The sequence below is a fragment of the Mugil cephalus genome, chromosome 11 (assembly GCF_022458985.1).
Source record: "Mugil cephalus isolate CIBA_MC_2020 chromosome 11, CIBA_Mcephalus_1.1, whole genome shotgun sequence".
Lineage (NCBI taxonomy): Eukaryota > Metazoa > Chordata > Actinopteri > Mugiliformes > Mugilidae > Mugil > Mugil cephalus.
This window is the reverse complement of record NC_061780.1, coordinates 19,941,760-19,966,086: the sequence shown is the minus strand read 5'-3', so window position 1 is coordinate 19,966,086 and position 24,327 is coordinate 19,941,760. Positions and strand designations below refer to the sequence as shown.

Sequence of the window (24,327 nt, the reverse complement as noted above, 5' to 3'; positions counted from 1 at the left end):
TTATTTGTTTTCAACCAAATGACAACTTTGTGACACAGTAGTTTGACATAAAAGCACCCCTAAAGCTCTCCCCCTTGACTTTAACGCCACTGTAAATGTGTCCATTATTTTGAAATGCGAAGCCGGAAGTACTGCTTTCAACAACGACAACTTGTCGTTTACTAAATACTAGCAGCAAGGTCGAGCACCGCTGCTGCTAACGTGACATTTTGACAAGCGTTACCAAGACCATGACGCAGTCTGACCGCATGTCAGAAACGTGTCTGGGTTGCTAACATGCAGCTACAATGAGGCAGTTGCATCATCAGCGTACAACATTCAAATTCTGCCTCAGCGTCAGCGACTTGTCGTCTCATTTTTACAGAGTAAGTTGAGATTAGCATTTCCACAAGTGACAACTAGAGCCTGACAGGACCTAGCTGGGATCGTCGCCGGGGGATCATGAGCTCCGCTTCTAATCCCGGTACCGCCGCACAGACGGGGCTGTCCGGTAAACCCGTCCCCGCCGTTACGTTGGCCGGACATGTCCAACAGGTCTTCAGCCACGTGAAGGTGGAAAACCTCGTCGCGGGACTGAGCGGGGGAGTGGTGTCAACACTGGTGCTACACCCCCTGGACCTGGTCAAAATCAGGTTCGCAGGTACAGTGTGGATTTGTACTTTAAACAATACACGTGTTCTGCTGCTAAATTATTAATAATCAAAGCAGATGCACCCAGAGGTGTGCTGTGAAAAATTGATCAAACTGAGTTAATGGTCTTTAATGTCTTTACAATGTAGTAAGCGATGGATTGGAATTAAGACCCAAGTACGGTGGCATTATGCACTGTATGAAGAGTGTGTGGCAGCAGGAGGGACTGAGAGGACTCTACCAAGGAGTGACACCCAATGTCTGGGGTGCTGGTGCATCCTGGGGTCTCTACTTCTTCTTGTACGTGAGCTGCAAACCTGCTGGGCTGCATGTTTTTTTATTTATTTATTTATTTTTTTACTATAAGTATTAATAGTTGTTAATAGTATTGACTTTAGAATATCCTGTAACTATAACATTTCCCACCCTGTCCTCCCTTGCAGCTACAATGCAATCAAAGCGTACACGAAGGAAGGTCGTGTGACTGAACTGAGTGCGGCGGAGCACCTGGTCTCAGCGGCTGAAGCAGGTTTGTTCCTGCACACCTTCTCACGCGTGGCCAATAACAACATCTGGATAATACTGCTCTGAGCGGGTCCTAACCGAAGGAGGCCTGATACAGATTAGTGCACGGCCCCCCTCTGTTTATTGAAGACACACGGCGTCACATGGAACCGCTTCTTTCTTTTTTTTTTCAAGATCTTTTTATTGTTTTTTAAGTACTGACGGATGCACTGGATGGTTTTTGAAGTCTTTGAAAAAAACAAAACAATCAATGCAGAAGTAAAACATCTGTTATTTGGAAAAGATAACCACATACATACACAGATAAATTGAGAGTGGATCAGGTTCTATGAGTGGAGCTTCTTCTTTGAGCAGGGTCAAAATAGGAAGTGAAAACGAAGCTTTTGCACAGATTTCTGAGAGCAGAAAATGAGTGGTGCCGAGATGGTAGTAAAGAGCCTAATATAGATCCTTGACATTAGTGTGACCGTTAGTATGACCTTCCTCTTCCAATCTTTTCAGTTATCACCAGATCAGGAGTGGGTCAATTTTATATTTTCAAATTTTTTCTGATATGAATCCGAAGTAATTTATGTAATGGCCTCTTTCTGAATGTCTTCAGATCTAGTTTGGCCTTTCTGCTCTGCACCCACAGATACAATACAATCCCACAATGTGGTGTGCAGCAACCGCCGGGAAATGTCTGAGAAGTCGAGCACTGCAGCGTTCACATCGCAATCACTTTGATCCGATCTCTTTCTCTGTTTAGTTCACAAGTAACCCCGCCACTTGCCGGTGTTTTTTTTTGCATATTTTTAGTTACAGCTTAAAGTAAACAGTTTATTGCAGTAACCATCGTGTCATTAACTTAATGCCATACACCATAAATCTTTATACCGTAACTATAAACCACCGTACACAACTGTCCCCTCTGTCCTCTGCCCTACCCAGGCATGTTAACGCTGACCATAACAAACCCCATCTGGGTGACCAAGACCCGGCTGGTGCTGCAGTACAGTGCCGATCCGACCAGTAAGCAGTACAGGGGGATGGTGGACGCTTTAGTCAAGATCTACCGCAACGAGGGAGTGCCCGGACTGTACAGGGTGAGACTGCACTGTGTTCTTCATGTAGCAATGCATGGCATTCTTGGCTTTTCCAAGTGACCCGTGCTTGGTTCCGTTGTTGTTTAAGTTTGGTTCATTAGTCGCCACTAGAGGGCAGCACGCACCTCTATTACTCGCGATAAGGCAGAACTCCTTCATTCATTCATTCTTTCATTCATGGAGCCTGTTCCGGCTGTCATTGGGCGAGAGGCGGGGCTCACCTGAATAGGTCGCCAGTCTGTCGCAGGGCTAACACTGAGAGACAGACAACCATTCACAATCACACCTACGGTCAATTAAGAATCACTAATGAACCTAACGAGCAGGTTTTCGGACGTGTGGGTGGAAGCTGGAGTAGCACAACTCATGCATGATATTGTATTTAATATTTTGTTTTATAACATCCTCAGTAAAATGTTAAAAAATTGCTTTAAGCATCTACAATAGATAGAGAAGAGTTATGTACGATTTTCTCTATTCTGTGTGTATTTTGAGTGTGTCCAGACAGAAAAACTTACAAAGCATGTTTTCAAAAGGGTTACGTTCCCGGCCTGCTCGGTACCTCCCATGGAGCTCTCCAGTTCATGGCCTATGAGGAACTCAAGAGAGACTACAACAAATACAAGAAAGTGCCTTCAGATGCAAAGCTGGTGAGTCATTGGCCCGGAGCCACAGACGGGCCGGAAAACTGGCTTGTAACGTTTGTGTTAAAGAAGTCAGTAACATGTGAGTCATCACTCTTTTTCCCCGCCGCGCTGCTCTGCTTATTATCTCACACCCTGTCTATGTGAACAGAATCCATTGGAATACATCGCGATGGCAGCCATGTCCAAAATATTCGCCGTGGCGACCACATACCCGTACCAGGTTGTGCGAGCTCGTCTGCAAGACCAGCACAACAGATACAATGGAGTTGTGGACGTCCTCAGACGGACGTGGAGGTACGACGCCCGCACCGGGACAGAGCATGTCACCCTGGTTCCCGTTGATGCACGTGTTTAATCGCTCTACTTTTTTTTTTCTACAGGAACGAAGGGGCCATCGGTTTCTACAAAGGTATCATCCCCAACTTGATACGCGTCACCCCCGCCTGCTGCATCACCTTTGTGGTCTACGAGAACGTGTCTCGCTTCCTGATGGGACAGAAAACTTGAGCCACGGCGAAAGGCCGGTGCGAAGGCGCTTCGAGCCGACCCCGGCGTTGCCACGCGGAGAGGGACGCATTTCGGACTGAGAGGGAGCTGTCGACGTTCGGTGCATGTGAATGTGGCGGGAGCGAGAAGGCTTCGCTCGAAAAAAACCTGCCAAAGCGACCGGCTTTCAACACAAGTTGCAAATCGATACGCACAATGAACTCACGGGGTGGAAATGTGTTAACCCCCCCCACCCCAAAGAGATAATGCTGCTTTTATGCTTTCTGCTTCCATGCTGATGTGTACTGTAAGAGTTTCATGCTCTTTTTTTTATTTATTTCTTTTTTTATTTAGCAGCAGTGGATGAGTGAAATATGTCATCACATAGTAGTTATGTTTACACTGAATGCTTTCTGGATACAGAAAGGAACACAGTCTGAACATCATCATATTAAAAATCTCAGGTTTTCCAGTGGCAAGTACGTCTAACATTAATTTGGCCCATTTTAGATCCTGATTTCCTGCCATTTTTTTTTGTCTTAACACATTTATCCCTAAATTAATACATTATTTGTGGTGTGTTATAATATTTTTTTTTATTATAGAATCCAATCCTTTACCTGCATTGTCTTGATGTACGTAAACACATTTAAATGTATCACATGAAGTGCATGGCATTTCCTGAAACTGTGCAAAAAGCTGGATTGTTGGAGTTCTTTAAAAAAAAAAAAAGGACTTTATTAACAGTAATAATGAATAAAAACAGGTGACATGAGTACATTACACATCGTCTGTTAAATGGCTACTGTATTCAAACAGCACCCACGCGCAGAAAAAGAAAACTACAGTACAGGGTTTATTTCTTGTAGAATGACACAGAATCCTTGTTTATACGCCTGTCATTAAACTAAAAACATCTATATATATAAAAAAAAAACATTCAAGTTACCATCAGTGATGCCGGGACGCCTCAGAGGATCATACCTGATCATTTTGGAGGGCCAAATAACACTGTTACGCTACCAAAACTGGTTCCTCCCTTCCATGTAACTCTTTTTTTTCCCTTCTCATTTAGGCAGCTCCTCAATGATGATCCTGGACACAGAATTCCACCCCGTAGACGCGTCACCCCTCGGGTAGTCAGCACAGGTCCCCACCCAAACCGCCACATCCACCAACCCGGCCTTGACGCCCTCACAGAGCCCTTCGACTGGAGAAAGAAAAGAGGGAAGGGGGGGTAAAAAAATAAATAAAAAAATAAAGGAGACCACGAGTCAAATTAATTTCTGGGAACACCCACAATTATTGCTGAGACAGTGGTGAACTTTATGAAGTTTGAGTGGGTTGGTTTAAAGTCTGGAAGGCTTTGAAGGCTCCACTTAAAAATGTAATGGAACATTGTCCTAGCAGGGAGTCAGTTGATGGGATGTTCCAACAACACCACAATCAGATTAACAAAAATCTACGTGTCTACGTTTAACAAACCGAGAATAGGTCTGGAACCTGGAAATGGTGACTTCCTCACATTCTCCTTCATAACCATGTGGTTGCCTCCTTAAACCTGTGAAAACTTCCAGACACCACTGGTCCTGTCTAAGAAATATTTCACACCCTATGCACTAAAACCCCGCAATTCCTACAGTTTTATTTAACAAAAAAGAGCTTGTGAGGGACGTTTAGAGGTGTTGGCAGGCAAATTTACCTTTGTCTTTGTGCTAAGCTGAACGTCTGCACCCTGTGCAAATGAGGCAGGTGATCTAACTCCCACAATGAAAGCAAATTAAACTAATAAATAAATAAATACTAAACCGATATTTTGATCTGCGAAAAAAAAAAAATGTCCGTGAATCATCTATAATTATCTGGTTTTGTGCATTAATTAGACATAAAATGTGACATCTTAACAAGTGCAATGCATTAAAAGAGATCTTCAGAAAGTGCATTTCCTTTTACATTATGCTGCCACCACCGTGCTTCTACCTTTGAAATAATGTTCTTGCATTAGAACCTGCACGTACGAATGCATGATCTGACTGAACATGCATAAACCAGTTCTCAGTAGCATTGTGGAGTCTGGCAAATTTAAGGTGTGCAGTGTGTTGTTTTCTTTCGGTCATCTTGCAGGACTGGATTAATCCCTGGATGCTATGCTCCAGTTAACCATGCACCATGTGTAAGGTAAACCTAGGTGTTAACCAGTTTCATTGATGCCTGTTTTTTTTTTCTTTCTCCCAGACATTTAGATTTACATTTAGAGGCTCCAATTTTGTATCACTGTTTGGAATAACTGAATTACACTTATTTTTTTAGCCGACGGGTTCACATTCTTCTCCCAGCCTGCATGACTAGGATGAAAATTGGATCATGTTTTAAGAAGATTTTATTTACGACACAGCAAAACCCCTGATATGAGTGCTACCTGAGGATGTCCTGTGGATGTTGATGGTTGAGTTGAGTTCAGGACTTCCTTGGTCTAAGTAGATGATGGACTCTATCGGCAGCGGCCCGGTGCACTCCGCTCCATTAAAGGTGAAGTACCACCTCTGGCAGCACGCGTTCTTACACTTGAGCCGAAGGGAACCGCTGAAGAGGACTCTGAGGGAGCTGTCTGAGCGCATCTTGGTGAACGTGCAGTCCTAGGACACAGAACGCAGTGTGAACACCGGTGGGAAACTTAAATGAGGCGACTGAAATGCCCCCAAGATACTTACAGCTACTTTGCCAAGGTCGATCCCATAATTCAGAGAGTTCCAGGCACACTGCTTGTAGTTGGGCCTCCAGGGCTCCTCGAAAACCTCACTAACGCATTCTCCTTTCTCACCTTTGAGCCCGTCGCGCCCCGGGATACCCGGAGTCCCAGGAATCCCGTTTGCCCCGGGGTTACCGTCTCTGCCAGGGGTGCCTGCTGGGCCTTGCAAGCAGCTGCCATACTGGGGGGGGGGGGGGGGGAAAGAAACAGGAAATTGCAATGGAAGTTGACAATGAAACCCAAGTGTACAACTACACCAACAGTTTATTGTTATCAAACTCTTCTTCTCTTTTTTCTTCTTGGGAGTTAAATCCCTGTTTAGGCTCCATGCACCACAGACACCTAACTGCTGCCATCCATCCGACCGTCACACGCAAATGTGAGATTATACCTCATTTACAAGTCACGTAAATAAACAAATGCAGCGCCATCAGGCTGAAAGGAGCGAGGAGGCAGATGCGATCCCAACCAAGGCGAAGCAACAGAGCCAGCGACCATGAAGCCACGGAGCGAGTGAATGACAGATTGTGTGTTAATGAGGAACTGAAGGCCCGGTGACGGCTTAAATTAGTAGGTGTCTGGCCACGCGTCTATCGCTGTGATTCACTGTCCCGGCGCATCTTCTGCTATGTTTAAACAGACGCCGCGTCTTAGTGAAGCTGACTCAAACACACACACACACACTCACACAGACAATGGGGTTTGCCAGACCGTCCACACATACAGACACACACACACACAATGAATGCACTCAAATAGGCTCGCGTAATATGTTCTTCAAATAAACACTTTGACCAGCAGATTACAGTGTGCAGGTTAACTGTTAAAGTTTTTTTGGTTGCAGCTGGGTTTTAATTTCGTTGCGGTGATTTGAGAGCTGGACCTCAAGCTCAGAATGAGAGACATAAACCGATACGTAGAAGTGTGCCCTCGCCCTTAAGCAAACACGGATGCCAAAAGCATTTTGGCCCGGGTTTTTGTCGGGTCATAGCTGCCCTTTTGCTCACCATGCAGCTGTGGAGCAGTTACAGGAGGAACGTAGCCAAAAAGCATTAAGGCAAAAAAAAAAAAAAGGAAAAATTCCAAAAGCAGGAAAGGAGAACAAAGAGCTTTTACTCTAGTTTCAACATCTTGTCCCAACTTGAGCCCCTGGGGTAAAGTCAAAGAATACATCTCAGATGATATGAATCTGAAAAATGCCTAAAAGAAGAGAGTTTCCTAAAGTCAGCTGCTGTGAAGCAGATGGCTGAGGGTCTGTTATGGCCATCAGGAGAATAGAGCTGGTGGAGACGTGAGACCTGACATCATCTTTATAGGAAACTGGGAAGTCTGGGGTGAAACTGGTAGGCTTTGCGGCGGTGTGCATGTGCTGTGACAGAGCTGGAATTCTTAACTACAGGCACGATGCCGGCACATAGGCATCAAAATGTGGAAATGACGCAGAGTCTTGGAGCTTGGCTGATTTTCAGCAAAAGACGGTCGGCGGGTTTTTATTAACGGTTGGATTTTTTTTGGAGAGCTTTCAAAGCAGACTAATGAATGGAACCTCTGTCCACTTAGCCACATGGCTGACATTTATATTAGCTTCCAGTCTGCCGTTTCTATAGAGGTGCTGCCTGCCTGCACGAATTACACTCCAGCCCTGCTGAGCATTAGTAGCGCACAGTTCATTACTGTAACTGTAAGCATAGAGGCTGTATTTGCCTCCAAAGTGCTGAGCATGCATTAGTTGGTTCCAAAGCAAGGCCTGAAGCATGCAGAGTGTGGATTATTTATTTATTTATTTATTTTTAGGATCTGCAAGAGGCAAAATAGACTTTCTTGATTACCATGTTGTTCAAGTAAGTAGCTCTTCCTTCTCCAGAGTGTCTAGTGCAGTTGAGTTTTTCTGCATCATTTCCAGTGCACTAGATACAGACGGTAACATAAGAGATGCCATTTGTGATACGCTTCTACTTTGGTGGTCACAGTTGTGGAGTAACTGAATGAGCTCAGTGGTTTTCACAGTGGGGTATGCAGACTTGCAGGAGTCCCTGAGGAGGAGGAGGAGGAGGAGGAGGAGGGGCGAGGGTCCACACAGAGTGCCGGCAAAATAAACACAATTTTCATTTTCATTCGATTCCCCCAGAGATTAAATAGAGAAATATGTGTCCGCTCTGTTCCCCCCGCTCCTCTGCCACCTACAGCTTAGAGGGTTAGGTAAGACCATACAAAGATATCACTGGGCTAGGTGAGAATTAGTGAAGTGGAGGAATGTGAAATTAAAAACTTGAACCCTGCTTTACACTTTTTTTTTTTTTTTAAGTTATTGACATAGGGCTAAACACATTAATGGGGTTAAAGATAGCAGGCAAACCCACACAACCTTATTTTACACTTGTACAGCAGACAGATAACAGATGATAAAGACAGGCAGACAGTTATGAGCCAGACTCCAACTTCCTGTTTGGAATTTTTTTTTTATATATATACATCCACCCAGTCATGTGGAGAGCAGCCAAACCTGGAATAATAGAGAACTAGCTGACCAAGCAAAAGCTACATCATAAAAAAACACAATTCTGATCTCCCTTGTGTTAAGGTAATTTCGCAGTTTTATCCGCACTCATTCAAGTGGATCATGAATAGGTTGAGTCAGAAAAGCATTTGAAATTTTGTTCTTTTAGAGAGATTGTTTATTAGTATTGCGGTTCTTTCCCGAATGGCGCAAGAAAATGGAAACGGAGGACGAGATCAAAGAATATGCAAAATGACAAATGTTTGTTCAAGATGCTGTTAAATACACATACTGGAAAAGGAAGAGAAGTGAGCCGAACAACAAAGAAAGGCCACCGGGTGTAATAAGTACAGCGTCTTTAGCCATTCAACCTCTAAGGAGCTACAAAAAGAGACGCGCATCTGTGCCACATGTCCACATTTGGCTACACCACAAACTGATCTAGTCCCCCTTACCTTGTCAGCGTCAGGATCCTTTCGGTATCCTCTACTTCTCACCTTTTCGGAGCCATAAAGAGGCAGAGCCAGGCAGAGAAGCAGCGGCAGCAGGCGGACAAGAAGAGGAGACATCATACAATAGACAGCGGACCAGTGTGCGCTCTGTCTGGGAGATCCAAGGCGACTCCAACTCCTGCCACTTTTTTTTTTTTTTTTTTTTTTTTAGTCCGGGGGAGGGCAGGACGAGAGAGGAAGCAGCCAGTCAACTCTCAGAGACACGCTGGAAGGAAAACATCACCGCGACACGCATGCATGCAGGCAGAGACTGGCTCTACTGTTGTGCGTGTGCGTAAAGATGAAAACCGACTCACATACATTCAATTTTTAATTTAATATTTTTTTCTCAAAAAGAAGCAGCACTGATACAAAAATAATGATAAAAAAAAAATGAATCGAAAAGATACGCTACATAAAAAAAAATACAGTATAAACGTCTCACAAAACTACTGCATGTCTACATACATCATAAGCAAGACCCTCGTCCACATGCCAGAATAAAAATATAATAATAATAAAAAAAAGATTCCCTTTTTATTTGTGTCATTGTCCGGTCACTCCCATATATTCCAAAATAAAAACATTAACCAAAGGGAATAATCGGTCCCTTACACAGAATAATAGGCAGAACAGCAAGTTACATCTTCAAATAAATCACAGATGTCGTTCTGGAACTACTTGGAGTAGAGATATAAGTCTGCGGCCCATATGTTATAAATAACCCCCTAACATATCTCTATTACTTTATTTCTACTTAATAATTAGTGGTTTGTGCTTTTAATAACAAATAGTGCAAAGCCTGTTTGTTGAGTCACCGAATTGATTCAGACTTCTCTTCTTTGAAATGAAAGCATTTTTTTTTTTTTTTTTTACAATATTGTATTTCATCCCAAATTCATGCCATTTTAAGACGTCTCAGCACAATAAGTGTCTGCACAGTGGAAACAATTAAGAACTGATCATAAAATGACTAGAAATAATAAACACCATATTCTCTAAAAAACAAGTGTAAGATCATGCTTTTTTCCTAAAGGAGCAAGAGAGAGAGGCACACAATTTGTACTTCAGGCTGAAATATTGAGATAAATCGTGTTTCCAAGGAGAACAATAAGACATTCAGAAATTGTGAACCAGTCGAAGGCTTTCCTTTGGTTCAACGTTTAGCAATATCATGACAAAGACTCCCAGTGTAGCGACTCGTCCAGTGAAAGAATATTTACATAAATATTGCATGTTTTACTAGCAAGCATCATATGCTATTGAATAAGTAGACCTAATGCATGCTACAAAATTAAATGACCATCGGTAGTTGTGTGGTTGGGAGACAGCAACATTTCGGTAGAGCCTCATCACAACAACACCTTTGAGCTTACACTAAAGATTCTGGTCCAACATACCACATTTGAAATACTTAAGGTTTGTAACATGTTGCTGATAAATGACAACTCATCAACTATAATGTAACCGCTATTCAGCTGGCATTAAGTGTGTCTGAGTGGTATCAAGGATGGATGGGTAGAGGGATGGATGGATCATGGACGGATGAACATGTCAGGTGTCTCAGCAGCTGCTGTCCTTTGGTTCTTCGCTCTCTTCTTGCACCTGGTGCACCATCTGGTGGGTCGACTCCTGGATGCAGCTGGCGTGTGAATGGTTTAAAGCTGGGTGCTGCTGCTGTCCACTGGAAACTTGTCTGACCTCCGACAGCTCGCTCCTCGGAGTCACCCTAAACCGGCCAGGACACGTTACAGGTAAACGGTGGTTATTTCTGCACGTTCCTGGTAATTGCACAGAAGAACTATTTTTATATATAGCACGGAATGACGGACTTTGAGTCCTACACATTAAAGTACACAGTGACTTCGACACTTCAGTGTTTAAGTGCATTCACATGCTACTATGATTTAGTTTGCGGTGTCCAAAAAACGTCTTAAGTATTGTGTTAAACACGTGGTGAGATAAAAATGCAGCCTGCAAGTTACACTGTGCTTTGTCCAGTTATTCCCACATCACATAAATAGACACTGTGACATATTTTAGTAATAAAGAGGAATAATTCTGGTAAAAGGAACATAGATATCATTAAATGCAATAACACATTAAAGGCATAAAAGTGATTTTAAAGACACATCTTACCTCCCATCCGCAACCCTGTGCATGCTCTCTGAGCGGCTGCTGATTTTACTGGAGCTCCCCCCTTTGCTGCGCCTCTCTCCCGCCTCCCTGTCCCTCTCCCTCTCCCCCCTCCTAGAGTTCCTGCTGGAGGCGCCCCGCTCCAGAGGCTCCCTGGCCGACGCTTCGGACAGGGAGCCACGCATGTGAGGATCGTGGTTGCCCAGCGCAGATGTTCCTTGGTTGGTGGTGGTGGAGGCGTTGCTGGGTGCGATGCCGGTGCTCGTGCCCATGGACTTGGAGATGACCTTGAGTTTGTGGGAGCTGGGCTTGTAGTGCTTCTTCTTGTGCTGGACGCGGCTGTTGTGCTTGAGGAAGAACTCGCAGGACTCCTGCAGCACCCGGCGGCTCTCGCTGATAGGACTGTGGGTCACAGGACAGAAGGGAAAGGAAGAGAAAATATCGGATAATATGAGATCACTCCACCAGTGAGTGTATGAAAGTATTTCTGTGGATTCTCTAGGGATAGGAGGTGGGCCCTTACTCTCTCTTGCGGGTCCTGTTGAAGAAGTAGGCCCATTCAGAACAGGTCTTTTTGCTACTGACCCAGAACACTGCAGATATTCCAACTATCAGTGTCATCAAGTATTTCACCAGAAACAGGGAGAGGTCAGGTCGGTCGTGCTCTGTGGTCTAAAGCAAACAAACAAACGATAACAGGATGCGTGACATTTTTATAGTAAACATATAAATGAACAAATCTAATTTATGACTAGAAACAGTCAAGAATTTGAACTCTAAGCATTGGGTACGGTGCTACGGACTAAACTACATTTGGCAGTATACTGTAGAAAATAATATAAAGCTGTTCCATCTTGGAAATGTTGTTATGGGGACGTTGCTTGAGTGAGAGAAGGGATAGATGTGTCACAGTGACTGTTAAGCACTTCGAGTGCCAATAGGTGGGAAAGTGTTATATAAATATGAGACCATTTACCGTCTATATTTTTCACATCAATTTCTTGTCACAGTCTTGGTCTTTGTCTTGTAACTGTTGTTGTTGCCGTTATGTAACTGTCCCATTTCGCCTCGACTATTTGCTTGTCCTATTTTGAAAAGGCGAGTTATTCTGAATCCCTCTGGCGTGCGGGATATTGGAAGTGTTTTGTGAGATTGTCCCTTTTGAGTTGTGATTAGTTTTAATTTTCTAAAGTACTTTAATTTCCCTCGCACAAGTAGAAAATCATAAGAGGCCGCAGAACGTCAGATCAGACCATCAACCAGGTCAGAGATGCCAAAAAGAAAAATCTTTTCTCGTATGTCTTCAGGGTTAGTTTCAGAGCCCTTACCTTATAGGAGCAAGGAATGCTGTACTCCTGACAGCGGTCGTTGATCCACGTATTCTCCCAGGTGCTGCGGTGACTCTGTTCGTAGGTGTAGCAGGCCAGCAGGGTAACGAGCGGGACCAGGTAGAGGCCGCTGAACACGCCGATGCGGATCATGAACTTCTTCAGCTTCTCCTGGTTGCGCTCGTCGTGCTGGATGACCTGCCGAACGTGGTTTAGAGAAACGATACCTGCCAGGATGAGGAAGAGGCCGACCACGACGCCCACGCACAGCGGAGCCAGGACAAAGTAGCGCAGCGCGTCCAGGTCGTAGAGCCCGACGAAACAAACGCCGCTGATGTTGTCCCCTTCGACCTTGTTCAGAGCCAGCAGCATGACGGTTAGGGCCCCTGGGATCCCCCACGCAACAGAGTGGAACCACACCTACGCACAGGAGACACAAACAACAATTATAGTCACAGTATGCACACTGCATACTTACAATATTTTCCACATCTCCTGATCTTAAATTCGTAAGAACTTTACCGCTTTTTTCTCAATAGCCTCACAGCTCCACTTGGGTCCAGCCGCCAGAAACCAGGTGATGGTGAGTATGACCCACCAGACGATACCAGCGATGGAGAAGAAGTAGAGGAGCATGAAGAGCAGAGTGCAGCCTTTGCTCTGAGAGCCCAGCACCACCGTGTCCACGCCTGCGGGACTGGCTGCTTTGGTGCAGGCTGCATTGTTACCCAGCAGGAAACCGATGAAGTATATGAGCGAGACGAAGCTGTAGCACACGGCGTAAAAGATGATGGGCCGCTCCGGGTAGCGGAAGCGCTTGACGTCGATGAGGAACGTGAGGAAGGTGAAGAGCGTGGCTGCCAGGCAGATGATGGAGCACACGCCGATGAAGCTCTTGGCAAAGTCAATGTCATGAGGTTTGAAGTACATGTTGGTGCAGGGTGGGGCGCAGTCCTGGGCACCGAGGAACGACGAGCCGAGGCCTGGCTTAGTCTTCAGCTGCAGTGGGCACCAGAATCCAAGGTCTCTCTTAACTGATGAGGACATAACTGGGGTGGTTGCAGGAAGCGCTGACCCATCAGGAGAGCTGCACGGGTCCAATCTAGAAGATGAAGACGATAACAAGACGATGCATTGATCATTAATTACGGGTAATGCTCTTGTGGATTGTCTTGTATCCAAAGTGTTTTCTTACTTGTCACACTGTAGCTCCGGAGGCCAGGTGACACCAAAGATGCGGATATTCTCCTTGCAGTCGGACAGAACTGTCTCGCACTGCTCTCTGCAGGGACGGATCACCTTGTCCTCCTCGGTGCATGCTGGGATAAAGGCCTGGCACAGGAACTGGTGGACGTCGGGAGAGCAGCGCAGGCTGACCAGGGGCATGAATGGCTGCGATTAAAGAGATGAGAGATGTTATATTTCAAATCATCTTGCCACCACAAGAGCTGCGGCTCGAGGAAATTTACCCAAAAATACCAGAATGCCTGCTCAATGTGTTCGAAGTTAAGTCAGGAAAATAAAGTCAGATAGGATGTTTGGCTGTGTAGCCTGCCCAGACCTTTACAGTGGGTTACATGTAAATGCTATACTCCAGCTGTGGACTACCTTTGAAGATGATTCAAAGGCAATTTTACGGCGTTGGATATATACTGATCTGGTGAACACAATATTTCCAAAAAATGTGCCGCTTCACTCTGATGTCGGTCTGCTCTGAGGATGCAAACCACAGCTGGCAAATGATTAAAAGTGATGGTTTGACTTTTCCTTTATGATTTACCACTGCACCCCATAAGGCTGGGGATTGCAATTTATGAATCAGTAGTGAAGTCAGAAAGTGGTAAAACAGGCAAATCACATCTATATCCCATAAAACCCTTTTCATTTTCAGACATTATACTTAGACTATACCATTGTTTTTTTCCTGTGGGTAACTGGATAGTTTAATCTGAACGTTAACAGGAGGATTAAGGGGTTACAATTTAAACAGGTAAAGAGCCACCGCTCAGTCTCAACTTCATGTTGTGAAGCTGCAGTGCTCAACAGCGCCACACAAAGATACCCATTCACTTGGGTGGAAACCATGTTCTTGCCTTTCAACACACTGGTGGGACAGGATTGAAGAGGGGGGGGTGGATGGTATAGGAGGCAGGAAACGAGTGTATGGACTTTTGGAAATGCACAGCGTCAAGCCGGGGAGGTTGGAATGCACAGAGCTGCTCGTGGGCAGAGTTTGAGTAGATTTATCAGCGGCTTTAATCTGAGACAACAGTCCAGGTTAAACATTTGAGGCAGTAAACTGATTATACAAACATGAAAACCGATGTCCTAAATTCTCCCTGAAATAGTGTACCCAGGCCCCATGGTTTGGACTTGAAGAACTACCATCAAACTTCCTCCCTGGAAATGCTGCTGTCAGTCTGACTTGATAATATTTGTACACAAAACAAACAGATGCACAAGAACACAATCCACTATTCAGTGATTCCTCCTCCTCCTCCTGAAACCCAGCCTGGCAGTAGACCCTCGCCTCCCACCGGGGTCTTGGCTTGCCCCCCTCGGACAGTAAGGGTCCTTGTTTCTCTCCTGAGGAGGTCCTGGACTCAAGAGCTCCTCATGGCACAACAATCTGACCTTTATTTGGTTTACAGCAGTCACTGTACAAACTGCCCTCATTTGAGAAACCTTCAGCGGGGATTAGTGACAGAAGTCGAACAGATTTGCCCTAAAAGGAAAAATCCTTCGCAGCGAATTTCATAGAGTATTTCGAGGATTATATAATTTTTAAAATGACTGGATTCTCACTTTTTAAAGTTTTCCAGTTTTAAGACCCTTAATTCTTCCCAGTCGTTTACAATATGTAAGTTGGTGTGTCCTCTCAATGTTCTTACACTAACAGAAACATTTCTGTTTCAAAAGCTGGCAAACAACTAGTGGAATCTAGGACCAAAGGTGGAAAAAAGGTTAGCCCTCCTCCGGAAAACACTACTGATAGTTGGCCAGAGCCCCGAACAAAGCAGAAGTCCGCTTGATTCTGACGTTAGGCCTTCGCGATAAATCGCTGCACACTTTCAGAGGGAGCTATGTTTAGTATGTGATGTTGAATGTAGGCCAAACAGTGAAAGCCTGTCACCTGGGAGACGGGACAGTGGACGCAAGACCGTGTGCAGGGGGGGGAAATGAGTGTGTGATTAACCGAGAGGGAGAATACTCATTGTGGTATGCGAGGCAGGCTTTGTGTGGTACTGGGTGTGGCCCTCCCCTTCCTCCAGAAAATCAAAGGCCCCTCACAACAAAGTCGATGAAGTTGCCCGTGGCCAAGGTTGCTGTGAAATAAGAAGCCTTTACCTTTTGCCAGATGCCACACAAAAGGCTCCTTCAACAGATCACTGTTCATGCTCAACGCTCTGACACCAAATGTGCGTAACCCAAACCCTGGCCCTCAGGAATGCCAGGACACAGGATGAGAACACGAGACAAACGAGAGCTCACTGCAGCGTTTCTGAACGAGCTAACATCAAGTTTAACTAATGCTGCACCAGACAAGATTTATCCCTCTAGATGCTACGTGTGTATATTCTTCACATTTCTGCAAATTATTATAATTCAAGAATCTCTGTTGCTAGGAGACGGACTGTCAACTTCTTTTATGACTGACATTTGAGGGCCAATCATGTCTCTGGGCTCTACAAGCATCCACTCAGAAAGTTACATGCAACCGTTACCTGACTTTCATTATCCCTGATTTGGTTTAACGACAAATGGCTGGACTGCCAGGTCACGGCAAGTCCTTACTATATTCAGCACTTCAAACCTTGTGATTTTAATCGTGACACACGAAAGGAGACCTGGCATTTTACAGGACCACTTCTCCAAAAAGCCGTCACACAGTTACACTTCCTTCGTTTTGTTGAGCCTCTCTTTGAGATTACCACTTGATTATATATCGTGTGACAATTGGTCAATGGTATTTTTTATATAGATATGCAACACACATATGAGTCCTTACATGTGAGCTGTGAGCAAAGGTCTGTGCTCAACAGGGAATTTCAAAGTAGTAAAGTGAATTTCCCAGTGCTCTGGAGGATGCAGTTTGTAAATGACCTGAAACAGATGCGTGACTATTTTTGATATTTATTAGATGCTTTCCAGCTGATATTGAGTATGTACAAGATGGTGCTGTTACGCTGTTCGTGCAATAAGCTAATGTTGACTGATACACTGGCTGAATGAAAAACGGTTTCTAAAATAAGGGCAATTAAAAAAGCCTTTGTAGACTCATTCAGTCCTTCACGTGGACGTACCACACTACACTATTCTGGGAACAGAACAACACTCACCGCTGCCAACAACAATTGTCCACATAACTTGGTAAAAAAGACAGTGAGTGCAGAGGCACAAATTGAAAAGTTGTGAGTGGAAAATGTTGGCTCTTTCCCTTCACCTTTTATCTTGACCTTCTGTTAAGAAGCAAGATAATGTTGCACGTCAAGACAAACAGAGTTCGTCGCAAGACTGTTCAAGTGTGAGACTGTGAAAGACAAGACACGCTAAAGGCACATGAATGGTGTCATTATTACTGTCTCACTCCACAAACACCTTAGGGCAGATTAAGATACAAAACAAACAAGCGGACAGATCAGGAAAAGCTTTGCGCAAGACTAAATAGTACTCTACTACCATAATTACGGAAAAAGTAACGACAAAGAAGACATTAAAGGCTACGTTTTTAAAAAAGTAGCTGATCTCTAAGGGCATGTATTGTGGGGCTCGTTATCAGCCGATACAAAACAGGATCAATAAAACGTATCCTTATTCGTTGCCCTATTTCTAGAATTTCAAGAAGACATTTCTTCTATGACACTCCACACTCACTTTCATTTCGACACTTCAGTCATATTTCAACGCCTTCATTATGACAGCTGACAATTTAAAGCGTACCAATTCATAGCTGAGATACTGACAATGGGACAATGTAAACAGCACAGTCACTGGAGATTAACAGATCTCCACGAACCAGACGTGATTTGTGGCTGGTAAACACTGTGCGTCTGCTGACGTCCATTACAAGATGTTAATGACTGTTTAATCAAACTATGTTTAAATATGGACAGACAGACAGTGTCAATTAAAGACCGGAGCCATGAACTGCACTCATCACTTAAAGATGACATTCATTATCTTTAAACGTGCCTTGAAATATAATTTTTATATCTCAAGCAGAGGAAGCAATTCCTATAATTGGTGTATATAATTACAAGTCTCCGAGTTGGATCTGTTAAATGCCTCGGTGTAATTTTAGGTGCAGACGTACTCAAGTGCATCAACGCAATACAGACTAGTGATATGTGTGATGTTATGAGTCCTCACCTCCATATTACTGGCTGCAATATCCTGATCGTAATGCTCCATCATGTTGGGGAAGAAGGTCATGTTGTAGGGCATCCCCAGGCATCTATGTATTCTGATGGGCTCACAGGTAAACAGGCTGTGTCCACTGCAGCTTCCAACCCAAGTCAGAGCCAGGCACACCCACAGTGGTCCTGGCATCAACATATTTGGGCGTGTTTTTTCTTTCGTGCATCAACTGGAACAGGTTTTCTTTTTGGCTCCGTGCGCGAGGATCTCTTGGAGGGCACTTCGAATTCCACTGGCTCACACCGTCATCCACATATCAATTCTCCGCGAGACATCTCAGAAGAGCCGGCGGGTGCTGCAGCAGAGCGGGCTGAGCTCTATCATCGTTGGCCAGTCGCAGACAGGAATCCCACGTCCCTGAAATAAACATTATAGTGAGTCGGGTTGATGTTTTCAGTTACACAAAAAAACATGTTTTGCATCGCAAAGAACCACCCCGACTTAGATTTATGCAGCTGGTTGATAACATATAGATGTAAAAACATAATCGCAGCGTAGGGACGGACCGAAGCCCTATCATTAAAACAGTCTGATGCGCATTGTGCCATCACTTTCACAACAAAATGCAATAACTCTTTATTTCAGCGCACCCTCGCAGAGGGCCTCAGGCTCTAGTTTGAGAAGCCGTGTTCTGAGGCACATCACTCAGATGGAGTTAAGGGACCAAAATCCAGTAAATCCCTGTGCAGACTTTGAGTGCAAGGGTTGGGAACGCTAAAGATCCCAAGATGATTCAGTAGAATGCGCCTCGGCTTGTATGGCGCATATTAAACTTCACATTAAAGTGTCAAGTTCCACGTACACACTCGGATCATGAGGTTCTTGAATAGCTGACAGAAGGTAATACTTTCCCATTGATATATTGCTTCTCGCAAGAGGCATCAGTAAGTTCAGACTTGCTGTTCGTGACTTCACTGGGGGACATATACACATATTGAGCACGTCTGGTTATATTCTATGATTTAATACATCTGCAATCCAATGAAAGGCATTAAAGGTTGTTTATATACATATATGTATGTATATACAGACGTTGTTTACATGGGTGTTTGAATTACTGGTGACTATCATATGCTGCCTTTATCACCTGTGGTACGAGTTTACCTAATATAACCACATCGCTGTTTATATATTCATTATCCTTCCTTCGATCTTCAGTGCAGTATGAAAAAGTCTGGTTTTCAGTGCTGCACTACAAAAAGTGTAAACAGCTAATTCTGCTGGCATATTGGCAATTATTAAAGAGACAACAAAAGTGGGAAAAGTTAATGTTTGAACCCCAGTCCCAGTACAACAAGCATGCATTCAAGTTAAAAAAGTTACTTATTAATCTTCATTCGTTTGGCATAATTATCCTCAAAGACAAGCGCTTCCATCAATATGTAAGTACACCGAAGGCGGTGCAGCCGTTTTCCCCGAAAATTGGACACCGACTACGGGGAGAGAGTACAGTCGACATCCCTGCCTCGGTCGCTGCTGTGGGACGGGGGCCCGAAGCCAACTTTGGTAGTTATAAACACGCCTTTTGGAATATAAAACACAAAAACTTACCCACAACTACCAAGGAGACCGCGTAAAAATCGTTTACATGGGTGCTGCTCGGGACAGTTTAGTTGGGAGTTTGGTGCCGTGTTTCCTGCGGTAAACTCCTCCACTGTTCCTTTCTGTCTTTTCTTGTCCGGTTGGCTCCTCTGAACTGAAGATGCTTTCATGTACAGTCGGAAATATGGAACTTTCGACACGTCTGAACCGCGAACCGTATGAAGCCGATCAGAATTGACACGACGAGAAAGTTTGTTGTGAAGTTTAAGCAGACATCAGATCTCATAAATAAAAATCAAACAAACATACTGATTGTATATCTTGCACAGCTGTTTTGTTTCTTTTCCTTGAATGCACCACCTTCACTAGACCAGCAGTAACAACATTCGTCCCCAATAGCAGTAACAATTGACGGGAGCACCTGAACGTCACACGAAGGAAGTAACCGATACGTTTCTTCTAGTTGCTACAAATCACCTGCTTTAAAGAACTCGTCCTAAACGGGTCTAGAAGTTACATTCTGCACATTTTCAGTATTTCATTTTTCGCAGAAACAGATGAAAAGTTATCTCCAAAATAAAAGAAAGAAAGAAAAAAATCCCTTGATGTAATTATGTGTCACTGGTGATGAGACAATGAAGGCCAGTGTTACGGTCAATGTCTCACATACCTGCTTCAGGTAACAAAGCAGACAGGTAGACTATAGTAGATCAAAGTGTTTTTTTTGCGCATAGCCATTAACCCCTATGTGTTATGTGAAAGTAATAAATAACTTTTAGTTTAACAGCAAGGTTTCCACTCTAATTCACTTTGTATAATATCCCACATTAATTTCAGATTTCCTATTTGTCATGTCTGCTTATTCCTACAGTGAAATGTTTAGTTACGTCGTGCCACATTCACTTATATAAACTACCACTGACAGACATGTAGTAAACCAGTACAATGACTTCAACAGGCAAGCTTAGCTTTTATTGAAGTCACCCAGAAAGACACATCATCAACAATATATATAATTTGTTTGGCCAAATTATTAGGTATACATCTTTAATGGTGCAATAATGGGTCTTTTAAACTGAACTGTTGTATACTAAGAGGTGTGTTTCATGTATGTGGAATAGCGTGATTGAAAAGAATGGGGCAAAACAACAGAAGCAGATGTCAGGATAACATTATAGAGTATTTAACTATTAGTGCAAAATCCATCCCACAAAATGCATCATACAATTTGTATGATATATTTTGTATATTCACAGCTGAGTTCCTTGGCTGTTGGTTTATATTCTCATGCAGCCTCAGCAGCCAACTCCAGCTAAACATGTAACCGGCTGCTAGAATAATCTAGAATATATACCAAACCAAGTCTGGCATTAATGTTTCTATAGCGTTTCTTTGCTAGCATGGGACATGTAACATTAACAAGACAGACACATTATCTAACTCATGTGGTGGACATACAGTGGTGTGAAAAACTGTTGACCCCCTTTCTAACTTCTTATTTGTTTGCATGTTTGCCACTCCTAAATGTCACAGATCACCAAACAAATTTACATATTAGTCAGAGATAACACAAATAAACAGTTTTTAAATGAAGGTTTTTATTACAAGAGGAAAACAAAAGACATCAGCCTCGTACAGCTGACATTGGGAAACTAGCTGTAGAGACCAAAACAGATATTTTATTTTTTTTGTACCAGGCTATAAACATGTTTATTGTTGCTGTAAAGTTGTGCATTTTAACAAGGAGACCAATGGTAAGTGACCCATCCTTTGGAGCCTACCTCAAGCGGTCATTTGAGGAACTTCAGCTTTGGCACCTCCAGGTCACGGGGATAAAAGATGGGACAGTCCAGAGTAGTAAAGACTGTATGCATTGTTAAATTCTTATTAAATTAAACTATTCAAAACTATTTAAGAGAAATCATCAGATAAAGACGGTGCTGTAATTTCCTCGGATGTAGATGGAATCACGGATTTATTAACTTAAAAAATAAAAATAAAACGGAATAAAGCGGAAACTAACAGAAAAAAATGTTGTCACTGAATATTCTGTAAGAAAATAGAGCTACTCCAAGCTTTTGTTAAAATCTACGGGCGTTTCCAGACTCCCAAAAAGACGTACAAAATAATAACATCGTAGGTAGGAATAATAATACGTCTCCAGTCATTATAGGATGAGTGTTTTTTCTTTATTTATTCATCTTTAACGGTAACATTAAATCACAGTAACATTACCCAGAGAATTCCTCATTTTGTCGTGCGTCTCCTGGAAGTCCTACGAGGACACCTGGTGTCCCAGCAGACGCCAGCTAATACTGCATGTAGTAAACATGGAGGCGTCCACACTGTTTGCCATGTCCCAATTATCCACCTGGAGGCGCTCTCTCCCGACTCTATCCACGTTCATGTGACCACCGTGGAGAGGCGGGGTTATAATGTAACAATTTAGGCGCTACGGTGTAACCAATAAAGTCTCGGCGGCGATAATAACTGAGCGCATCTGCTCGCCGCACTCTCCTCCTGCCGCTTCGCCGTGGATGGGAGAGAAGAGCCACCTCGGACATCAAATGACATTTTGTAACGGAGGCGCCGCTAGAGGGAACGGGACTGACTCATAACACATTCATATGAGGTGCGTAAGCTTGTGGCACATTGAGACGGGGAGGGAGACGAATACAGTAAATTCCTGCAAAGCCGTAAGGTGCCCCCGAACGCAATTTGCTGTGGATTGTCTGGTCGAGCTTTGTCACGGATGCAACAGGGTTATTCCGCTCGTAGAGGAGGGGGAGGGAGGTCGTTCTCCGCTTCGTCCCCATAGTTTGTGCACCTAGGCGCTGGCCTGTTGCTAGGAGACCTTTTGACAGCCGGGAGCTTTTGGAAAGTGACAGTTAAATGCTCTAATGGTGTCTGTTAATGTCGCGACCCAAACCCCTCTCAGTCTCCCCCGGATCAGTTCCCCGCGCGCGGCTATTCGTGCGTAAAGCGTATCTTGTGCGTAAAAAGACAACATTTGTCACTGTTGTTGTTTTCAGTCAGGAGATTACAGTGTTTGGCTGGGAACAATGGCCTACTTGTTGTGATTATCAGATCCCTAAATATATCCACCTTCCGGATGTGTTTAATCTTTTGCGAGGCTCAATTCTGATAAAAATAAAATGCACGTCCGGGTTTGCTGATTTTAATTGCATGCAATCAAAACTTCCTGATCCAAACTATACAGGAGGCATTCATGGATGCAGTGGGAACAGAGGTCAAGACTTGTTGCCGCTCATCCTGATTTCCAGGTTCCAATCATTGAAATCACTTTTTTAAATATGACACGCAGCACACCTTGGTCTGTATTTAGCTGGACTCCCTGCCACAGGGGTGATCTCCTTCTCTCCCTCATCAGTCAGTAGCACTTGCATGTGGCCATTCGTCTGAAGGTCACTCCTGAACAGATCGATTTCTAGATGTTGCCGGGGGACTCCACTCAAGAGCAGCGAGTAGTGCGCTCAGCTTTAGGTGATATGATGGCAAATGAGGGAACCTGGACCGACTTGTTATGTTACAGCAAGTGAGTAGTGTTTCAATCAGAGTATCCAGGGCGGTTTTAGTTTCCGCCTGCATCTGCGCTGACCTCTTGTGCAGCTGGGTATTAGCTGTGGGATATCAGATTCAGGTGTGTTGCACATTATGTCAAGGTTGTAGCTACACCAGAAGGGCTTGGTGTAAGTTGGGCAGCAGGCTTGTTCTGAGAAGTGCTGAGCGTGTTCATTCCTTTCTCCGAAGTCTGCCTGTCTACTGTCTGCGCTCTACACGAAAAAGGCCTTGAAAGAACAGCTCTAAAGAATGGCCAACGTCAGCGGCAGGATAGCGGGGAGAACTGAGAGGCAAGCATTAGGCGTGACATGCGGTAGCATCTCTTCACACATCGCACTGGAGGTTGACAGAATGCGGCTTGGTTGAGCGGATGGACTGAGTGAAGCTGACGTGCTGTTCTGTCCTATCAGGCTGATGTATGTGCCCGGTGAGGAGACCACAGTCCTCAGGAGCCTCGCAGCGCCTCCCCTCCACCTCCTCCACCGCCACCTTCTCTTCCTTTCTCGAGAGGCATGCCTTCTGAACCCAGTCACAGGTAGGTGGTCCCGTCAATCCACACGGATCCGTGCATCTGTGCTCAAGGCCCGTGGCTGAACACTGAAAATAGCCTCAGTAGCGGCGGCTGAATATGCACAGAAATCATTGCTGACCATTTCAACCAATACAGATTAGCAACAACTGGGGAGGAGATCGCTGCTCCTTACTCCAACACGAGGATGATCCATGCAGGATCAATATGTAGTTCAATAAAAACACTCCCAGTGTGCACGCTCTGTTAGCTTATCTAAACAGGCAGCCCATTCAGCCTTCTTGTTACCTAACTTATTGTTGAGATGTACAAAGGGAGGTTACACAAGGGTAAAGCTGCCTCAGGGATGTGGTGGGGATATTCTTTGTTTTTATTACAAATCATAAGCAAACTTTACTCAAACAGGAGTTAGCACTTTGTGTTTGTTGCGTTGTTGGAGACCAGCAGGAGAATCTACCTGCAGCCTGCATTTAGATTTGGGCAAAGCTTCAGCTCTAATATAAAAATATAGAACAGAATTGAAATAGTAAACTTTCCCATAAAGTAGTCCAGTTATGGAAAGCGACCCAATCCGGACATAAATTCAGAGTCTCTAATCATCTGCGTCGTGAAAATGTGCATCCATCTTCACTGAAGGGTGTAGTTTTGATGCGGGTAAGATGCAGCGTTTGTTGTGCTTAAT

General features: G+C 44.1%; 4 protein-coding genes across 7 annotated transcripts in view; 2 read left to right on the top strand and 2 right to left on the bottom strand.

Moving 5' to 3' along the window:
* The first annotated feature begins 96 nt into the window (after positions 1–96).
* Positions 97–4,156, top strand: LOC125016264 (mitochondrial folate transporter/carrier-like). Its single transcript, XM_047598634.1, has 7 exons — positions 97–640; positions 780–930; positions 1,074–1,159; positions 2,086–2,240; positions 2,777–2,890; positions 3,036–3,181; positions 3,268–4,156. The coding sequence occupies exons 1-7, from the start codon at positions 442–444 to the stop codon at positions 3,392–3,394; spliced, it is 978 nt and encodes a 325-aa protein (XP_047454590.1). The 5' UTR covers positions 97–441; the 3' UTR covers positions 3,395–4,156.
* Positions 4,087–9,339, bottom strand: LOC125016265 (collagen triple helix repeat-containing protein 1-like). 4 transcript variants are annotated; one of them, XM_047598635.1, is made up of 5 exons: positions 9,075–9,339; positions 7,952–8,029; positions 6,085–6,303; positions 5,793–6,009; positions 4,087–4,583 (listed from the first exon to the last, which is right to left on the bottom strand). In XM_047598635.1, the coding sequence occupies exons 1-5, from the start codon at positions 9,189–9,191 to the stop codon at positions 4,441–4,443; spliced, it is 774 nt and encodes a 257-aa protein (XP_047454591.1). In that variant the 5' UTR covers positions 9,192–9,339; the 3' UTR covers positions 4,087–4,440. The 4 variants fall into 4 exon arrangements, with proteins under 4 accessions (XP_047454591.1, XP_047454592.1, XP_047454594.1 ...); XM_047598636.1 differs by having other exon boundaries at positions 9,117–9,339; XM_047598638.1 differs by lacking the exon at positions 7,952–8,029 and having other exon boundaries at positions 9,117–9,339.
* Positions 9,340–9,428: 89 nt separating this feature from the next.
* On the bottom strand, positions 9,429–19,676 carry LOC125016263 (frizzled-6-like). Its single transcript, XM_047598633.1, has 8 exons — positions 19,544–19,676; positions 17,945–18,349; positions 13,770–13,966; positions 13,097–13,676; positions 12,575–12,994; positions 11,770–11,918; positions 11,250–11,648; positions 9,429–10,839 (listed from the first exon to the last, which is right to left on the bottom strand). The coding sequence occupies exons 2-8, from the start codon at positions 18,128–18,130 to the stop codon at positions 10,674–10,676; spliced, it is 2,097 nt and encodes a 698-aa protein (XP_047454589.1). The 5' UTR covers positions 18,131–18,349; positions 19,544–19,676; the 3' UTR covers positions 9,429–10,673.
* A 2,288-nt stretch (positions 19,677–21,964) lies between these two features.
* klhl32 (kelch-like family member 32) overlaps positions 21,965–24,327 on the top strand; it is a 29,691-nt gene continuing 27,328 nt past the window's right edge. The window contains exons 1-2 of the mRNA XM_047599589.1: positions 21,965–22,166; positions 23,527–23,651. Of these exons, the coding sequence (XP_047455545.1) occupies positions 23,629–23,651 (23 nt within the window). The 5' untranslated portion in view covers positions 21,965–22,166; positions 23,527–23,628. The remainder of the gene's footprint in view (positions 22,167–23,526; positions 23,652–24,327) is intronic.

Excerpts from the sequence above, each read along its gene's own strand:
- LOC125016264 (XM_047598634.1), top strand. The coding sequence starts at position 442 with ATGAGCTCCGCTTCTAATCCCGGTACCGCCGCACAGACGGGGCTGTCC. Across the intron at positions 641-779 it reads GGTCAAAATCAGGTTCGCAG|TAAGCGATGGATTGGAATTA; the intron begins GTACAGTGTGGA and ends TTTACAATGTAG. Across the intron at positions 931-1,073 it reads TGGGGTCTCTACTTCTTCTT|CTACAATGCAATCAAAGCGT; the intron begins GTACGTGAGCTG and ends CCTCCCTTGCAG.
- LOC125016265 (XM_047598635.1), bottom strand. The coding sequence starts at position 9,191 with ATGATGTCTCCTCTTCTTGTCCGCCTGCTGCCGCTGCTTCTCTGCCTG. Across the intron at positions 6,304-7,951 it reads CTACTTACTTGAACAACATG|TATGGCAGCTGCTTGCAAGG; the intron begins GTAATCAAGAAA and ends CCCCCCCCCCAG. Across the intron at positions 6,010-6,084 it reads TCGACCTTGGCAAAGTAGCT|GACTGCACGTTCACCAAGAT; the intron begins GTAAGTATCTTG and ends TCTGTGTCCTAG.
- LOC125016263 (XM_047598633.1), bottom strand. The coding sequence starts at position 18,130 with ATGTTGATGCCAGGACCACTGTGGGTGTGCCTGGCTCTGACTTGGGTT. Across the intron at positions 13,967-17,944 it reads TTGCAGCCAGTAATATGGAG|CCATTCATGCCCCTGGTCAG; the intron begins GTGAGGACTCAT and ends CTTTAATCGCAG. Across the intron at positions 11,919-12,574 it reads GCATTCCTTGCTCCTATAAG|ACCACAGAGCACGACCGACC; the intron begins GTAAGGGCTCTG and ends TGTTTGCTTTAG.